This window comes from Ranitomeya imitator, chromosome 9, assembly GCF_032444005.1.
Source record: "Ranitomeya imitator isolate aRanImi1 chromosome 9, aRanImi1.pri, whole genome shotgun sequence".
NCBI lineage: Eukaryota > Metazoa > Chordata > Amphibia > Anura > Dendrobatidae > Ranitomeya > Ranitomeya imitator.
Window position 1 is genome coordinate 120,516,264 of NC_091290.1, and position 19,459 is coordinate 120,535,722.

The 19,459-nt window shown below is 41.3% G+C and overlaps 1 protein-coding gene across 2 annotated transcripts in view; it reads left to right on the forward strand.

Annotated features, from left to right (window-relative positions):
- The first annotated feature begins 11,763 nt into the window (after positions 1-11,763).
- Positions 11,764-19,459, forward strand: part of NLRC5 (NLR family CARD domain containing 5) — a 108,244-nt gene continuing 100,548 nt past the window's right edge. For both annotated transcript variants that reach the window (XM_069738769.1, XM_069738770.1), the window contains exons 1-4: positions 11,764-11,880; positions 15,508-15,806; positions 17,048-17,113; positions 17,211-18,921. In XM_069738769.1, coding sequence (XP_069594870.1) covers positions 15,515-15,806; positions 17,048-17,113; positions 17,211-18,921 — 2,069 coding nt within the window. In that variant the 5' untranslated portion in view covers positions 11,764-11,880; positions 15,508-15,514. The remainder of the gene's footprint in view (positions 11,881-15,507; positions 15,807-17,047; positions 17,114-17,210; positions 18,922-19,459) is intronic.

Here is a 19,459-nt window from a genome sequence, read left to right on the forward strand (position 1 = left end):
ATTCCTCTTGGTATCCATTTTGAACTGTGATTTTTGTTATGCTGTAATGTCTATTGTCTGTACAAGTCCCCTCTATAATTTGTAAAGCGCTGCGGAATATGTTGGCGCTATATAAATAAAATTATTATTATTATTGATGATTTTAGGAAATCAGAGGCATTTACACCAGGTAAAAAAATAAATACATATTTATGACAAGTGACAGGTCCTCTAAATTGTCGCTGGAGAGAGAAACATTGTAAACTTATAATACATAGCAATTAGATAAAACTATTTCACATAGAATAGATGGAGACACAGATGCTGATTCCAACGATTTGTCATTTACTGGGCTGCTTGCTGTAATTTTGATATAATCAAAGTTTTATCAGCTGGAGATTATCATCTCCAGGTAGACAGGTAGACAAACATTCATGAGCTCAGCATAACATCAACCCCAACACTGATATGGGCAAAAGTATTGGGACACCTCCACATCACACCTACAGGAGCTTTTATGACCTCCCTTTTACACGCATAGATATTAATATGGAGCTGCTTCTCCCTTCGTAGCTATAACAGCTTTTACAAAGTTTGACTGTTGCAAAGAACTTGGTGTCCCATGCACTGTGTGCGGCGGCTCCTGAGGACGGAAGCCTGGAGGAAGAGGAAGACTGCAGCCTACAAGTGAGTGTGACGCACTCCACAAGGGGCGGACACTGACAGCTTGGGGCCCCTGTGCAAAAAATGTGACTGGGTCCCCCTTTTTCTATGGCGACAAAGCTACATATATGTAGCCACACACATACAGTATATATTACATAGTCTCCTTCATTATGTATATTGCCTTCCTTTATTACACAGTGCCCTCTCTTGTTATATATAGCTCTGTCCCCTACATATCGGATTATTTATAGTGCACTCTGTTTTTTATTACATACCGTCCTCTCTTGTTAGATACTGTATATAATGTAATGACGGCTGATGGAGCATGGGAAAGCTGTTTCTATTGGACGAGCTGATGGACTGGTCTTTTTGTCACCGGCTGCTCCATCAGCAGTCATTTTATATCTAACAAGAGAGGACTATGTAACAAAAGAGGGTGCTGTCAATAACAAAAATACACTAGGGATGGCACTATATATAACAGCAGAGGAAGATATATAACAAGGGACGACACTATATATAACTAGAGAGCATGGTACTTAATAAGACACAGTGTTATACATAGTAAAACGGGAAACTATATACTAAGGGCATGTGCTATATATAATAAGTGAGTACACTATTTATTAAGGGACCGAGCTATACATAATAAGTGAGTACACTGTATACTAAGGGACTATGCTATCTATAATATAATGCTGGGAGCGTCACTCTGTCCGAAGTCTTTATAGACTGCGCAAGCGCAGGCGCAGTCTGGCCCCCACAGAGTGATGCTCCCAGGAGATCGCGGTATGCGTAAACACTGAACGCACACCGCGATCTCCACCGGAGAGTCAGGGACGCCAGGAGGGTAAGTATATTCACCTGTCCCCCGTTCCAGCGCTGCGTGCGGCTCCGTCTCCTCTGCTGTGACGTTCACAGTTCAGAGGGCGCGATGACGCGCTTAATGCGCGCCGGCGCCGCGCTCTGACTGACCAGTCACAGGCAGAGGAGCCGGAGTGTGTCTTCAAAAAAATGGCGCCGGAAAGCGCGGACTGCGCAGGCGCCGATCCAGGCAGCAGGAATCGGCGCCTGCGCAGTCCGCACTTTCCGGCGCCATTTTCTTTAAGACACACTGCAGTGTGCAGGTGCCGATTCCGGCAGCAGGACAAAGATAATGGCGGCACCTGCGCACTGTAGTGTGTCTTCAAGAAAATGGCGCCAGAAAGCGCGGACTGCGCAGGCGCCGATTCCGCCAGCAGGAGGACCAAGAAAATGGCGGCGGAAAAAATCAGGTGGCGCAAGTAACAAATTGCTGTGGCATGAGGCTGTGGCACATCATGGGGGTGCAGGATGGGAGCAGCACATGACAGAACGGGGCGCAGGATGGGAGCAGCACATGACAGAACGGGGGCGCAGGATGGGAGCAGCACATGACAGAACGGGGGCGCAGGATGGGAGCAGCACGACAGAACGGGGGCGCAGGATGGGAGCAGCACATGACAGAACGGGGGCGCAGGATGGGAGCAGCACATGAAAGGATGGGGACGCAGCCCTGCAATGGCCCCCCTCCACCTATGGGCTTGGAGATGCACTGGCTGCATCGGCGCTATGTCCGCCCCTGCACTCCACACCCTACAGCACACTGGGGACTGGGACACCCCTTCTGTGTAAAGTGCCAGAACACAAATGGACAGCAGCTCGGTCACGACTACCGCTCTCGGCCACTTTACGATCAGCTACTGCCTGGTTACTTTAATACACAGGGAAATGAGTAATCACCTTATACAATGCCTGGAGAAGGGACTTTTTACTGTTTGCTGACAGATTACCAAATCTGAAAAAAGTGAATGGAATACAAAGAAGCAGGATTATCTCTGCCAACAACTTACTGACAACAACCGTTTGAAGGCAAGTCCTCCCAAAAGTATCACAAGCCGCAGACCATTTTCCAACACTAACATAGATTTTTTTTTTTTAAATAAAGGTGACTACAATATTAAAATTGTTTAATGACTGCCACCATTGGAGTATTTTCTTTCGCAGGGATTTGCAGAATTGTATTTTAAATGCTATGGACACCTTTGACATGGAAAAGATTATTTTTACATATGTTCGTTTCAGTCTATAAACTTTTTTCTGTCATCCATTTTCATGTGCAGTTTGCCGTCTGAACTCTGAAACCCATTTTCAGATTTTTGTATTACGGGAGCGTCCCTCCCTGTAATACATGCTGGATGTGAGGTCCGTGCCTATCCAGGGAATGTCTCTCCTCACTTGCTTTTATGTATCAGCACAGCTCTAATAATACACTCTGCTTTCCCCTATAGCTGGTTTTCTCTGCTGTCCATAAACCTATAGATGCTTTCTCCTCTCTCTACTACAGATCTGTGTATAACAGCCTCACGCTCCCTCCAGCTTTACCTGAAGGCAGCTGCAGACGACTGTGTATTGTCTCATCGGAGAGATTTGGGCCAAGTGTGCAAATCCCACTCTGATCAGAGGATGATGCAATTCTCTGAGATGAGAAAATTGAGAAAAAATTGTGGTAAAAGAGGCAAAAAAAATTCCACAACAGTTCCAAAGTCGACTCATTATTTTTTATATAACATTATTTTGCTTTTTTTTTTTTTTGCGGGACAATTTGTTACTTTTGAATGACACCATTGTGTATGGGAAAATGGGAAATTGTGAGAGAAAAAAACAGCAATTCTAATTGTTTTTTTGAGAATTGTTCTTCTTACATTTTTTGGTAAAAAATGACCTCGCAATGTGATTCTTTTCATCGATACGATTACGGCGATACCCAACATGTCCAATGTTTTTATTATTTTAGTGGTGAAAAATATTTGGAAACGTTTTTGGGTTGTGTCGCCATTTTACGAAACCCGTAATGTTTTTAGTTTTCGGTCGATGGAGCGGTGTGACGGCTTATTTTTCTCGGCGAGGAGATGGAGTTTTTAGTGATGCCATTTTGGGATAGATATGATGTTTTGATCAATTGTTAGAACATTTTTTTTGCGTAATTGCAGAGACCAGAAAAATTGTAAAATAGCAAAATTGTATTTTTGATTTTTTTTTTTTTTGTGCGTTTACCAATTGGGGTAATTCTTTCGCAGGCCGGCCATGTCATTACACTTTCTCCATATTGTACCCGGCATTGTCCTCTGTTCTCGCTCCGATCCCTCTTCTCCATTTACTTTCTGTTCATTCTCTTTCAGTTTCGCTTTCCAGAAAATGCTTCCACAGAGAGGTAAGACTGCTTGTCATGTATGATGGGTCCCTATAGGCGCTGCACTGTATTTGGGGAAGTCATTAGATATTAACCCTTACTGGTCGTCAGACCCTTTCCTGTCCCCCCCCCTAAAGCAGTATTGTGTGACCGTCACCTCCCATCCGTTCCTCTCCTGGAGATCTCCGTCACTGTCTCATAGCTTATTTATAGAGAATGCTGCCATATAAAACTATAAAGGGAAACTCTACCAGAGCGGGCGAATTTGGGAGTAAAAATCGACATGAAATTTGGAAAAACATCATCTTGAGTTACACAATTCTTTTCTTTACGTAGGTTGTCTAAAGTTTAGGGGAAGTTGCGCATTAATGGCTTCTCCACCCCTGAGAATCGCACCTATCATAAGAATGGGGTCTTCATCAGAAAGGGAAGAACTCTTTAGGCATTATGACAATGCATTTAAGAAAAAAAAATGCTTATTTTTTTGTAACCATTTTTTTGCGATAGGAAAATATTCAATATTAAATACAATACACACTACTATTTTTTTCATGACATTTCTTACACTTTACAGTCACCAAACCCAGACTCCTCCATCATATAGAGAAGTGTGATCCATCACTGCACAGAACATGTTTCCTCCAGTGGTGACGGCTTTACACCACTCCATCCGACCCTCTGCATTGTGCTTGGTGATGTATGGCTGCTTGCAGCTACTTGGCCATGAAGCTCCTGGTGGGGGCGCAGTGTTTGGACTGATGTTAACACCGGAGGAGGTCTGGACTCTAATTATGGAGTCAGCAGAACATTGGTGGCTTTTCTGCTCCTCAGCACTCGGTGACCCCACCCTGTAACATTACGGGGTCTTCACTTCGTGACTGAGCTGCTGCAGTTCCTTCCGCTTCTCAATAATATCACTCACAGGTGATGGGGAAGAAATGTCCTGAACAGACTTGTTACACCGGTGACTTCTATTACAGGATCAGTGAGCTCTTTACTGTTCGTTCTGGGTCTCCTGGCGGTCATGTAACATTGCTACCGCTGCAACCAATCAGCAGCCACTGATGGGCTGCAGCCTTCACAGTTCCCATAGATATGAGTGAAGGCTACAGCTAATCAGCAGCTACTAATTTGCTGTAGCGGTCATGTGGTATAACATGCGGGGAGACACAGCACCGACATTGCTAGAACAGTATCAGTCCATGAAGTGTGTATGGGTCTTTTTATCTGGTGCACTTTGGCATCTAAGACAACATTGTCCAGTGGTGCAAAATCCCTTTAACATTTTGTGAATTACCGCGATCGATCTTTTAATTGCTCACGTCATGCAATCAATGTCTAGTAGATGCCCTCAATGATATCCCAGGGTTCTTCCTCCTTCGCGTTCCCCTCATTATGGCCATGACTCCCAGCAGCTGAAAATGCAAACCCATGTGTGTATTCAAGAACCAAAAATGTGATTTAAAGGGAAACGGTCATCAATATTTACCCCCGAACCATGTACATGTCTGTGTAGCCCTTTAAAAGACAAGGCAGTCAATCCATTTATGACCCCAAAACTGCTCCAAGAGTGAGAAATCTCACTTTGAACCTCAGTCTGTAAGTGCATTGCGGCGTGATGACGATGCACTTACAGCTTCTCAGCCTCACGCTTTATTTCCAAACTCGTAGCACCGTTGCCTGTTTGATTGACAGTGTGCCAAATCTAACCACCTATCAATCAGCCAGATAAGGATGTGTCAGGAATCCCCTGACCGCTGCCACCAATTTGTCACAATTCACACCGTGACCGTCACCCCTACGTCACGGGTCGGGGTGACTTTAGGCCAACAGACGGCTATCACATGTGCAGGGGGGGCTTATCTTAGTTATCCCTCCACTGCTAACAATGTGATGAGAAAACACACACAAGGCTATTGACCTCTTAGTTTACAGCAGGGGCTTATTCTAGGTATCCAACTGCTTTCAATATACCACAAACTGCAGGGATTTATGTATATCCCGCTTACAGTTTCACTTAACACTTGCAGCTCTCTGGCGCCCCCCTTACTCTCAGGTCAGATTAGGTACTGCACTCTGGGTAATTAGTCGCCAGAAAGGCTGCCTGCTATGTACTCGCTATTGGGCACGCTGCAGCGACGCGATAAACTACTCCCACTCAGGCAGGAACAATAATTATAAACGCCGCAGTCGCTTCAGCATAACCCAAAAGTCAGCACACTATCGCTGCCACCAGCTTCGATTAAACGGGTCCGAAGCTAACCCAACACAACAGTAGCATATTTCCCTTCAGAAGACTTAGGGTACAGTTTAGAACAGGAGAACGAACTAATATTAAAAATTATATTCCATAAAAATTAGGCAGTGCTTTATCAAACATATTTTATAAAGATGTTACAAAAAAGTATCTAAAGCACCCGGTCCAGACGGATTCAGCAATGAACACTATAAGATATTAGGTTCATGTATAGCTCCCCACTTGTGTGAGTTATTTAATAAGATAGTTGGACAAGGTCACATGCCAGACCGATTTAATGAAGCGGTAGTTATAGTTCTCCCAAAGCCAGGCAAAGATCATACTCAAGTTGAGGGATACAGACCTATTTCATTATTAAATTCAGATTTTAAAATTTTCACAAAAATTTTGGCAGACAGACTACAGAAAATAATGCCAAAATTGATATCGCCACAACAAACCGGGTTTATTCATGGGAAATCCATTACATACAACATTAGGACAGCGGTGAGCGCCATATCTTATAGTAGAGCAAATAAACATATGAAAACCATCGTGGTAAGCCTAGACGCGGACAAGGCGTTTGATAGAGTAGCATGGAACTATCTATATGATTTGCTATCATTCAGAGAGTTTGGCCCATGGTTTAGTGAAGCAGTTAAATCAATTTACAGACAGCCATTATCCAGGATGTCCGTAAATAATGTTCCATCCAAACCCTTTGAGATTCAGAGGGGGACCAGACAGGGATGCCCTCTATCCCCACTATTGTTCGACACAGCTCTAGACCCATTCTTGAGAATGTTACAGAATGAGGTGGCCTTTGAAGGGGTGAGGGTGGGAACTACATCGGTAAAGATATCAGCATTTGCTGATGATGTTCTGTTATTCATTGCTAATCCGGTTAGGGCAATCCCAGCCATCATGCATATCCTAGAGAGTTTTGGTAAGTGTTCTGGATTCAAAGTTAATTACAGTAAATCTGAAGCCCTGGCAGTTTTTAGATCTGGGAGGTTGAGTGATCCCAAATTCCCATTCCACTGGTGCCAAGAGTCTATTAAATACCTGGGGATAAGGCTACCTGCGGACCCTTCTATTTTATATAGAACAAACTACAAACCACTAATCTCCTCCATAATTGATCTTCTCCAGTCCTGGAAACATTTCGCATTGTCGTTCTCTGGCAGATGCCATTTAATTAAAATGATAGTTTTTCCTAAGTTGCTATATGCTTTTCAGACTCTGCCCCTTCTCTTGACTCAATCAGATCAGAATTTGTTAAACCTAAACTTTAGAAGATTCATTTGGGGGGTTGGAGGTAGATCACGCATAAGCCTCGCAAGACTACAGGCGACCAAATTAGAGGGTGGTGTTCATTTTCCTGATTTGGGAAGATATAATTTAGCGGCAAATCTCAGATATGCAATTGACTGGATTAGAGGTATTTCTCATTTTGCAAATGTTGAAATAGAGCAACAATTTTACCCACACATTTCGCTACCAGCTTTATTGCATTTGGGTGGAGAAGACCTCCCAGTGGGAATAAATGACTACCCGTCACTATGGCAAACAATGCAAACTTGGAGACTATGTAGGAAGATTTGTAATTTAAAATATAATTTATCCCCATTTCAGACCTTTTTGGGAAACCCGAGGTTCATGGGGGGTTCAGCACCGTCTTTCTACAGGATTTTGGCTTCTCAGGGATGCGGGCAGGTAATAGACCTATTAGATCTTAATTTCTCAATAATATCCTTTGAAACGGCATCACAACAATATCCATTATTTAATAATAAACCGTTCTTATTTCTCCAAGCACGTAGCTTAGTACAGAAATGTCAGACATTGGGGAGGACGGCAGAGGGGAGGTCCAATTTGGATGGGTTTATCAAAAATACAAAAGCCCACCCGGCTTCTATAAGTAACATCTATTCAATATTGCGTAGGAAATGGGTGGGGGAAGGAAAAACCACGGGCGTGGCGAGGTGGTTGAGAGATATACCAAACTTGGAGGTGAGTGACCTTTTTGAAGCTACCATAACACAAAGAAAGATTCTACCATATAGCAGTTACACTGATATGGCACTTCTAATTCTACATAGAGCCTATATCACACCATGCATGCAATCTAAAATGTCCCCATCCATCATCTACCTATGTTCTAAATGTAAAGCCCGTAACACCGACATTTATCATCACTTATGGAGCTGCCCGCAGATTTGGAAACTTTGGGGAGAAGTACATAATGAATTGCAAATAATCTGTGGAGTAGACTTCACACTCACTCCGCAGTGGGCCATTTTTAACATCCTAGACGAAACATCTCGAAAACTACCCAAATACGTCAAGGCAACACTTACAATATGGGCTTCAGCAACTAGGAAGAGTATTTTACATCAATGGTTGAGTCCCTTAATCCCTTCACTCCCTTTCATTCGCACAAAAATACAGTTCATATTTAGAATGGAATGGTTAGACACATTAACTAACAAAGAAAAACAAGTAAGCAATTTTTTTTCCACATGGGATACTTTTATTCCATCACTTCCTTTGGAGACTAGGGAGAAACTGAGGGCACAGTTTGAAAATACCCAATGGTATTTATTGCAGCGGATAGGAGGTAACTCACCAATTTCATGAGGTACTTTTATGATTAAGTGTACGCAAAGTATGGAGGTTCATGTTTTTGGTTTTTGGTTTATGTTGGGGTGGGGGGATAAGGGATACAATATCATTATATTGTCACATTATCGCATTACCATATCATCAACTTTGGAAATGTATATTTTGTACGTTTTTGTATTATATTATAAATTTCTAATAAAAAGATTTTCAAAAAAGATGTTACAAATGAGACAATTGCAAATATGTACACGGGTAATTATAACATAAAGGGAATAAAGGAGAAAAGATAACACTCACATGTTCAAAGCATGGCAGGCACCCAGGCTAGTGCAGTTTTCCATACGTTCCAGTTCATGGGATGTGCTCAGCTCTTCCAGGAAAATAGGACAAGAAGAAAGCTGGGGATGTGTGCAGACAGTTATAGCTAAGCCTGTAACATCCCAGAAAGGGGTTGGATCACCTCGTCCCTCCTACCTCTTCAGTTAACTCATTTTATTCTAATCTATATCTAATTTCGATAACTCCGCTACAAAACATGTCATAGTCCTAACAAACCCATCATTCATCTCGGATTAACGTGAGCATTCTAATGAGATCAAATATGTCCTATCTGGGATACATATTTACAGAGAAAACCCTACTTCTTTAGGGAGTTAGAAGCCCGTGTTTCGGGGGATGGGTAGGTCCACCGAGTGAGAATACGAATATATATTTTCGTGTTCTTAACGTAAACATTGTGCATAATATCGTACAAAAACCAAACAAAGAATCTTTCATGGATCCTGGAAACTTCTAGACACTTCTAAACAGTTCTCTGCTAGAGGAAGATTTGAGCCTAGTCGTAAATACCTCTCGGCCATAAAACTCCCCAGTGCATTGGCAAAGCAGCTCTTGGCTGAATGAAAGGGAAGGGGGGCTTGGGAGTTGAAAGTCAGGAATTTGAAGCTACAAACTGTTGCAGCATCACTCCAAGAAGGGGGGGCTTAGCCCACGCAGGCTAGCAAGAGAACTACTTATGATATTTCATACCATATCGTGACAGGATGCTACTAGATCAGGAAAACAGCAAAGACTGAGAAGCTGTAAGTGCATTGGTGCGTGACGAAGCACTTACAGCTTCTCAACCTCATGCTTTATTTCCAAACTCGTAGAACCATTGCCTGTTTGATTGACAGTGTGCCAAATCTAACGACTAGTGATGAGCGAGTGTACTCGTTGCTCGGGTGACCTCCGTGTATTTGTTAGTGTTCGGAGATTAAGTTTTCATCTCGGCAGCTGAATGATTTACAGCTATTAGCCAGCTTGATTACATGTGGGGATTCCCTAGCAACCAGGCAACCCCCACATGTACTTATGCTGGCTAACAGAAGTAAATCATTCAGCTGAGGCAATGAAAACTTAGTCTCCGAACACTAAGAAATACTCGGAGACCACCCGAGCGTGCTCAAGAAACCCGAGCCACGAGAACACTCGCTCATCACTACTAACGACCTATCAATCAGCCACATGAGGATGCTACTAGATCAGGAATACAGCAAAGACTAAGAAGCTGTAAGTGCATCGTCACACCCCAATGCACTTACAGACTGAAGTTCAAAACCTGATTTCTCAATGCTAGAATCGAACTTTGGGGTCATAAAGGGATCGACCGGCTTGTCGACAGGTTCCCTTTAAAGGGGTAAATAATAATAATAATAATAATAATTTTTATTTATATAGCGCCAACAATTCCGCAGCACTTTACAATTAAGCGGGGACATGTACAGACAATAAATTCAGTAAAAGTTAAGACAATTTAAACAGTGACATTAGGAGTGAGGTCCCTGCTCGCAAGCTTACAATCTACAAGGAAATGGGGGGACACAATAGGTAAAGTCTTTGTACAGACAAGTTTTTATAAAACATCTAAAATACTATAATGGCAAATGGCATTTATTCACGTTTGCATATTCAGCGCTGCGGAATATGTCGGCGCTATATAAATAAAGATTATTATTAGTATTATTATATGTTTTAGTATGTTTATATCCATTACGTAACTATTATTTCCTGGTCAGAAACACTTTGCGTAAATATTTTCTTAGGAGTCTCTTATGCACGTTTACTGGCAAGTTGCACCAGATATAAAATAATAGAGAACCGCACGTTAGCCAACTTCCTGCAGCGCGCACCGTAAATGATTTCTACTTATAGAGAGCGAGTCTTAAAGGAGCAGAACGTTTTTGTTCCTGAACTAAGTTTGGTTCAGAAGAGAAGGGGCGTGTAAGCACCTAGGATCGGAGATATGCGGGGTAAGTAGGTAACGCTGTATCTATAGTATTAGTGGTATAGTCATACGTACCCGTTCTGTGAATATCTGGCACCATCAATGGCGGCCTTGACACAATTGGCACAATTAATAGTGGGACTTTGACAATATTTATGCGCCCCCTGATTGCCAATATTTTAGAGGGTACGCTCCTAGTTGCTTTGTCACTGTAAATTGGGGCTGTGTAGCACGGTGCATCCACTGATATATCTGAATCCGTGGCAAAATCAGCTAATTTTTTTGTAAATTTTGATACAGATTTCCTAGGGAAATCCTGTGCATTACAAAGGGTTAATTCCATTAAAAAATAAAAAAAATCAGCATAAACCCATATGCTGCCATTTTAGAATCAGAGCAATAGGTTAAGACAGAAAAGGACAGAGGAGGCAGAGACAATGAGACTCCTCCATCTCCTTTGTTGTGTACTCGGCCATACCTGATACCTGTGCCATCGCTTACACTCGCGCGACTTGAAATTTCGATAAATTGCAGCAAAAAGTTACCGCATCCAGAAGTGAACCAGTTAACTATATTTATACTTACACAACTAAAGTGAAACTGAAAATGCCCCGAGTCTGGCACATTGCCTGCGCACGCCGGGGCCACCATTTATCTCTTTATATTTTAGGAAGAAACTGCAACAACAAAAAACATAGAATAGAATAATAAATTAAAAACTTTTTATCGTTTTTGATTTTATGAGATTGGATTTTTGCCTCTTGGATCCAACCGAAGGGCACGGCCTTTATGACCGGGAAGGGGCTTTCCATCTGTAACTTACTTTCTCTTTACTTGTGATATCAAACTGGCAGCAAAGATAGAGACGGAGTTCATAGACTTCATAAGAATGTAACAGTAAGTAAATATTCTGTATAAATATGATATATTTATATATATGTATGCATATAGTATATGCAGCTAGGTGTGTAAATATACATGTACAATGTGCGTGTATATATATGTATAATGTGTATATATATATGCATGTGTGCATGTATGTGTATATGTACAATATGTATGTGTATATTTATGCATGTGTAATATGTGTGCATGTATTCATGTATATATGTGTGTATACACACACAGTGGGGAGAATTACAGACCTCTCCATTCTTTGTAGGTGCTAAAACTTGCAAAATCGGCAGTGTATCAAATACTTATTTTCCCCACTGTATGTGTGTATATACAGTGAGGGGAAAAAAAAAAAGTAATTTAGTCAGCCAAGAGTTGTGCAAGTTCTCCCACTTAAAAAGATGAGAGCGTTCAAACAGGCGCCATTACTACAGGTAATGAGTGGAGGACAGAGGAGCCTCTTAAAGAAGAAATTACCGGTCTGTGAGAGCCAGAAATCTTGCATGGTTTTAGGTGACCAAATACTTATTTTCCACCATAATTTGCTAAATAAATCTTGCCAAATCAGACAAAGTGGTTTTCTGCATATTGTTTTCTCATTTTGACTCTCATAGTTGTGGTCTACCTATGATATCTATTACAGGCCTCTCTCACTTTTTAAGTGGGAGAACTTGCACAATTGGGGGCTAACTAAATACTTTTTTCCCCACCGTGTGTGTGTGTGTATATATATATATATATATATATATATATATATATATATATATATATATATATATACTGTATGCTGCGTTCATATGAAATATTAAAAAAGACAACAGCACAAGGGTCTTGCAAAATGTAAAAAGTCTGAGTTTATTACCGCCACATAACAACCTCAGAGAAACATATCTCCCCTCCAGAACTCTACCAGTGACCTTGTCACACAGTATAATGGGCAGTACTGGCAGTTAGGACATTAATCAACCATAATATTCCATAACTGTCTTTCTGACATGGACACGATCTCTTGAATCTCCACTTATTGTGGTTGTGAAGTTTCCTATATCCAGGTGGAGATCCAATGACGAGATATTCTTGCATGTCTATGTGCATATTAAAATTCATAGAAGTTTTGAAAACACCAAATCAATTAATTAACCTGGATGTGGCAGAGGCTACAGGCCTCTCATCTGGCAGAATTGGGGTCAGGTGACTCTCATTCACCGATATTTAAAAGCCTTCTCTGGCAAACCTTTATGTTTTATACTTCGGACAGAAAAAATCCAAATAATGTGTCCTAGCCCAGGATGAAGAATATTCTTACTGGAAGGCGAACTGGATATCGGAAATTACTACGGTAAGGCCGAGTTCACATTGCGGCATCCATTACACAGCGGCACTAATACTATGTAACGGATCCGTTAGCGCACCCATTGACTGACATTATGTAGCGCATCGCTAACGCATGTCATAATCGGCATTTAGCGATGTGCTGTCATTCTCTGGCGGACCCTAGGAGCGTTTCCAGGTCCGTCACCGATAGCGTAGGTGGAGCATCTGCGCTATCGCGATCGCATAACGAGTTCTTTAAAAGGCACTAGCGTTGGTGCAGTCCGTTTAACGCATGCGTTGAACGGACTGCAGCAATGCAATGTGAACCCTGCCTTAGGCTGGTTTCAGACTTGCGTTCAGCAGGGCTGCGGATGGCAGCATTCTTCCTCCGTTAAGCCCCGCCCACTGCCACACCTCTTCCTTCAGCTCCACATAAGTCTGCATGAATCCTGCGTACCTATCTTTAACACTGGGTAGGGTACGCAGGCCATGCAGATGCCTGTGTTGTTTTGATGCTGTGCTGACCTGCGCCGATCGCAACATGTTGCATTTTGTTGCGGTTGGCACAGCTTCAAAAAGACACATGTGGAGGCATCCGCATACATCCGCATGGCCTGCGTACCCAATGTTAAAGAAAGGTACAGCAGGACGCATGCCGACGTAGGTGGAGCGGAAGGAAGAGGAGCCGCAGTGGGCGGGGCCTAACGGAGGAAGAATGCTGCCATCCGCAGCCCTGCTGAACACTAGTGTGAAACTAGCCTCAGTGGCACAAGATGGGGAACATTCTTACTGGAAGGGGCACTGGATGTTGGACATTATTTCTGTAAGTAGCTCAGGATGGGGAACATTCATATCAGAAGAGGCCTAGGATGAGTGACATTTTACTGGAAGGGGCACAGGATGGAGGACATTATTACTGGAAGTGGCCCAAGATGGGGATATTATTACTGGAAGGGACACAAGATGGGAACATTCTTACTGGAAGGAACACTGGATGTCGGACATTATTACTGTAAGTAGCTCAGGATGGGGAACATTCATATCAGAAGGGACCTAAAAAGAGGGACATTTTTTACTAGAAGGGGCACAGAATGTGGGACATTATTACTGGAAGGGGCCCAGGATGGACTACATTAAGCCAGGAAGGGGCCCAGGAGAGGTGACATTAATACAGGATGGGGGACATTATTACATTATGATGAAGCCAGGTCCAAATTTTGCATCGGGTCCCATTGAACTCTAGTTATGCCACTACCGACCACTGGTGATAAATTGCAGTGGTTGATAGTCTCCTATTAAAGGAGAGCAGTACTTGCAAGCTCTTTGCTAAAGAGTTGGGCAGTGCTGCTGTAAAGCTGGCTAGATTGCTCGATCTAGCCAACTTCAGCACCCCTGCATTCCTCCGGCATTGGAGCGCGCACAGTTCGGGTCATGAGGAATAAACTGCTCCCCAGATAGCAGGAAGCCTGGAGGCTGTGGAGTGGTGCACTCCTGAAGATAGGTAAAGCTGTTGTCGCATAGTCTATGTATAGAACAAACAAGTCACTCTGTCTTAAATTCTTCATGCCCATTGAATAAAAGTTAACCAAACTCCCCCGACCCTTGATGGCCCCACCCTAAAAAACAATGCGGACCCTCCACATTTTTTTTACTCTTCCTTTCTTTCACTTTCTCCATTGTTTACTGGTTCAGTGTCAACTAAAGAAACTAGGTTCTCTCATATATCGATTTAAGTTTTTGCCACATAGAATTTGTGACAACTTTATTGGATAACTAAATCATTAAAAGCATAAAAATAGAAAAGTCTGACATATAAAATACCAAAGGTAAGGTATACACAGATAAACACAAACGTTCACATAATTATCGTAATGCATAGCAGCATGGAGTACATGTTACTAATCAAAGAAAACGCGTTTCGCGTCAAGCTTCATCAGGGGGAGTTCTGTTATTATTACCTACCTTTAGTATTTTATATGTCTGACTTTTGTATGTCTATTTTTATGCTTTTAATTATTTTGTTGTCCGATAAAGAAAACTTTTTTATTGATTTTGAGTCTATATAGTTATTCTTGAATTTATTGGTGTATTTTTGCCCCTTATATATAGATCCTTATACTCATGTAGCCATTTTAAAATTGTATATACATTTAGAGTATATAATCTGGGGTTGGGCAAGGTGCCTATATACTCGGACATGTCAGAAGGTTCTTGGTCTAGTGTTATATTATTTAACACTTTACATATGTCACTTTATACTAGAAATTAAGATAAAATAAGGTTAAAATCCTTAAAATTCTATCTTTTTTCTTACAGTATCAGGATGGAAGACCCAAATGCACAAGATGAAATAGATAACATCATGCCGCAGCTGGTGGACTTTCTTTGCCAAGATGTAGACTGGTTGATCGGCAAGGTACAGACCTTGGTGCCTAAAGTGGACCTTAATCAACATATGCCAATAACCAACGATGACAAAGAAAGAGTCTACGTGATTATTCAGATGCTACGGAAATCTCACCATGCTGCATGGAGGACACTTATAGAGACCATTTGCATGGAGTGTGCACTTCCTATGGATCTTGAGGTCCCATTACTTAGTCTAACAGGACAAGGTTAGCAGCTAAAGCTATGTTTTATTAAATATGATCTGTTGGCTATCCTGACTTTTCTGGTGTACTAATTACTTGTCTACTTTATAAAATAGCAATTCTGGATAATCTTTTCTTAGAACTTTGCTTTGTACCGATCCTGTTATTCTTCTTAGAAATATCTGAATAAATTGACAACCAGGTGTGGCCATTTCCCTTATCAAAGGGGGGGGGGGGTGTCCAGACACTCCTACTGTTCCAGAACTGATTGGACAGTGCCAGACTGGGTAAGGACACATTCTCTTTGACACGGAAAATAAAACACACTTTTTCAAAAATTTCTATGCAAAATAATAGTGGAACGGCGCAATGAAGAGTTATAAGATTTACTATTTCATGGAAATTATCTAATTATTTTCTAAAACATACTGTAGTAGATCCAGATACGACAGAGTTAAGTCCCAGCTCTGCAGGATTTGATTACATGCACCTGCCTAGCTTTTTCACTAGAACCAGGGCCTGTGTTCAATAGGTGTGTCAGTCTGCTGGATGGAGCAGAATCGAGTGTGCTGCTGGGGAGTGACCAGCCAAAATGTGAGCAATAACTTTGAGAGAGACATGCCAGAGTGGAGACTGCATGGATTAGCTAGGAAAGCTGAGCAGTCTGTGTGTTGGAGCTGCATAGAACCGTGTGGAAACTGCAGCCTGTTCAGTGTGAATTGAATACTTCTGTTTGGCACTGGAAGTTGCTGGAGCTCAGGCTGAAGGGGCTTCCGAGGCTAGTGGGATCGTACCTCCTCTGTGTATGTAGTTTGCTCACCTCACTTCATAATAACTCTTCATTAGATGCTTTAATACAAAACATAGGGTCTCATTCATTCTATAGCTGCTAAAGTACATGTGAAGATTGTGAAAACACAGGAAGTGCGAGTCTAGAATGGCCAGTTTGAGAATTGCAATATTTCAATTTTCTTTTTTTTTATTATAGATCGTAATACAACAAATTACAAAAAAAAGCAAAACATTACCAAAAAGATTTAAAAAATAAATTTAACACACAAAACAGTTAATCATTTTCTGATAAAGCATTCGCTTTAAGCTAAGTGGATGTAAAGATACACAAATACCAATATACATGAGTAGGGCACCTAATGAAAGCTTTGAAATGGGAACAATCCATTAGAAGTCACACATGCATCATATAGAAGATACAGTTTCACTATAAATCATCAATGTAACCATCATACTTTCCATCCATCCTTCAGGGTCAAGCGAAGTGACTTGGAAAAGCTGTCTGTCAGAGGAAGAAAGCAGTCAAAGGAGACGACAAGGTAATTTTTGAACATCTAGGTTCCACCAGCTCAAGGCAATTTAGATGATTTACTCAAGCTCAATGTTTATAAATATATATATTTTTTTTACTTTTAGACTCGGCAGAACGTTACAAAAAGCGAATACAAGATTCCTTGTTGGAAAAGTATGGGTTTAAAGACGTAAAAGATCCTCGAGGACAGTGCAACCCAATGTTTGTTGAGCCATTGATCAAAGGAGCAAAAATGGGCAAGGAGAAACATAAAAGTAGAGGTGACCAAGAAAAAACCTCAGTTATGGTGGAAATCTTTGACACAATTAAGACAAACAACCTCTTCAGGAGAACCAGTTTAGTTAAGACACATGTTATTCTGCTGGTGGGAATGCCTGGCACTGGCAAGACAATGTTGACTCGTAGGATCTGCTATGACTGGGCACAAGGAACATTCAGCCAGTTTATGTTGACTTTTCTATTCGAGTTTCGACAGCTAAACCTCATCAACAGAAATTTTACTCTCAAGGAACTTCTTTTTGATTTATTTCTAATGCCTGACCTATACCCAGATGAAGTATATGATTACATCATTAAGAACCCCATGAAGGTCCTTATCCTTTTCGATGGCTTGGATGAGTTTTTAGGTTATTTTACAGCCAATTATCCAACTACTAAACATGACATTTCTCAAATTTCTTCCATCTCTCAACTTTTCACAAACATCTTTCACGGCACAGTTCTAGAAGGATGTACCGTTGTCGTCACTTGCAGATCAAAAATAATATCCAGCCTCCCGACAGATTCTGTAGACTACGTGGCCGAAGTTCTAGGCTTCGACAAAGAGAGAGTCGAACAATACATCGATGGCTATTTCTACTTGAATCCCATGAAAGACAAAGTCTTATCTTATGTAAGAGAAAATACTAAGTTAATGCACATGTGTTTTGTTCCTGCCTTGTGTCACATTATATGCGTCTGCTTGGAACACTTACAAAACCCATTGTCCAAGACGTCCCAACTTCCGCAGACGATGACGCAGTTCTACGTGAAAATGTTGATTGTTTTCATTCAGAAAAAGATGCCCCAATTTACGGAGGAAGCTATCATATTGAAAACATTCAGACCTCTCATCCTTGAGTTGTCTTCTGTTGCCCATTCCGGACTTGATAATAACAAGTCTGTTTTTTACACTGGAGAAATTTCGTTAGATCTTCAGCATTTTGCTGCAAATCACGGACTTCTGTCAATTTTTGATGTCAAAAAGTTCGACAGCTGCACTGATGTTGGCTATTCCTTTGTACACCTTAGTTCCCAGGAGTTTTTTGCTGCACTACATTTGATGATTAGCGAGACAATCACAGAGGAAAAACTACAAAAAAGGTTGTCTCTAAAGTCAAAGTGGTCTTCAAAGCTAAACACTAAGGATGAGCTTGCGGAAAATCTTCATATATTCCTTTCTGGGCTTTCATCCAGGGATTGTCAAATGTTTCTGTCTGACTTAGGGGGCCCTAAAAATCTGATAATAAAGAAACAAAACACCATCGTAGAATCTCTCAAGAGGATGGCAGACACCCAACTCACCGGGCCCAAGGTGATCGAGCTCTGCCATTGCACGTATGAAACTCAGAATGTGAATTTAGCACAAGAAGTTGGAAAGTTTACAGCTATGAAATATGAGCTCAAAAATTTTAGGATTTCTCCGGTTGATATGACTGCTTTGATATTTGTTGTTAAACATGGATCGTGTTTAGTTTCATTAGATTTTGCTGGATGTCCAATGGAGCCAGAGTGCCTAGATATTCTGGGAACATGTGAGCATATACAAACTTTAAGGTAAGGAGACAAGTGGAGATCAAAGGAAAAGAGTCTGAAATTAAGGAGACCATCTACATATGAGGTCTTATGGGAAATATTCTTAGCGGAAATATGCAAATTAGCGCTTCCCCAGAAGGAAAAAAATATATCACTAACGCCACCTATTGGAGGTTGCTTTCCTGTAAGTCAATGACCGAGACCTGCAATATATATATAACCCAAGCTGATATGTTTCTGACTTGGCTAATATCACTACCTATGTCGTAAAGCTCGCTAAAAAGAGTCAGACATTGACTTACAGGGTAGCTACCCTCAATAGGTGGCAATAGAGAGTTTTCTTTCCTTCCAGGAGAGAAATAATTTGCATCATATATATATATAGTAACATAGCTTTATCACATCATTACACAAAATAGAAAAATAATCATTGTTATAAAACAGATTTTTTTTTTAAACTTTTTATTACATTTGTATATGCAACTACTTTATAACCCTAGGCCTTGCGTTAACCCTCACCTTAACTCTAATCCTAGCCCTAGCCCTATTTCTAGCCCTA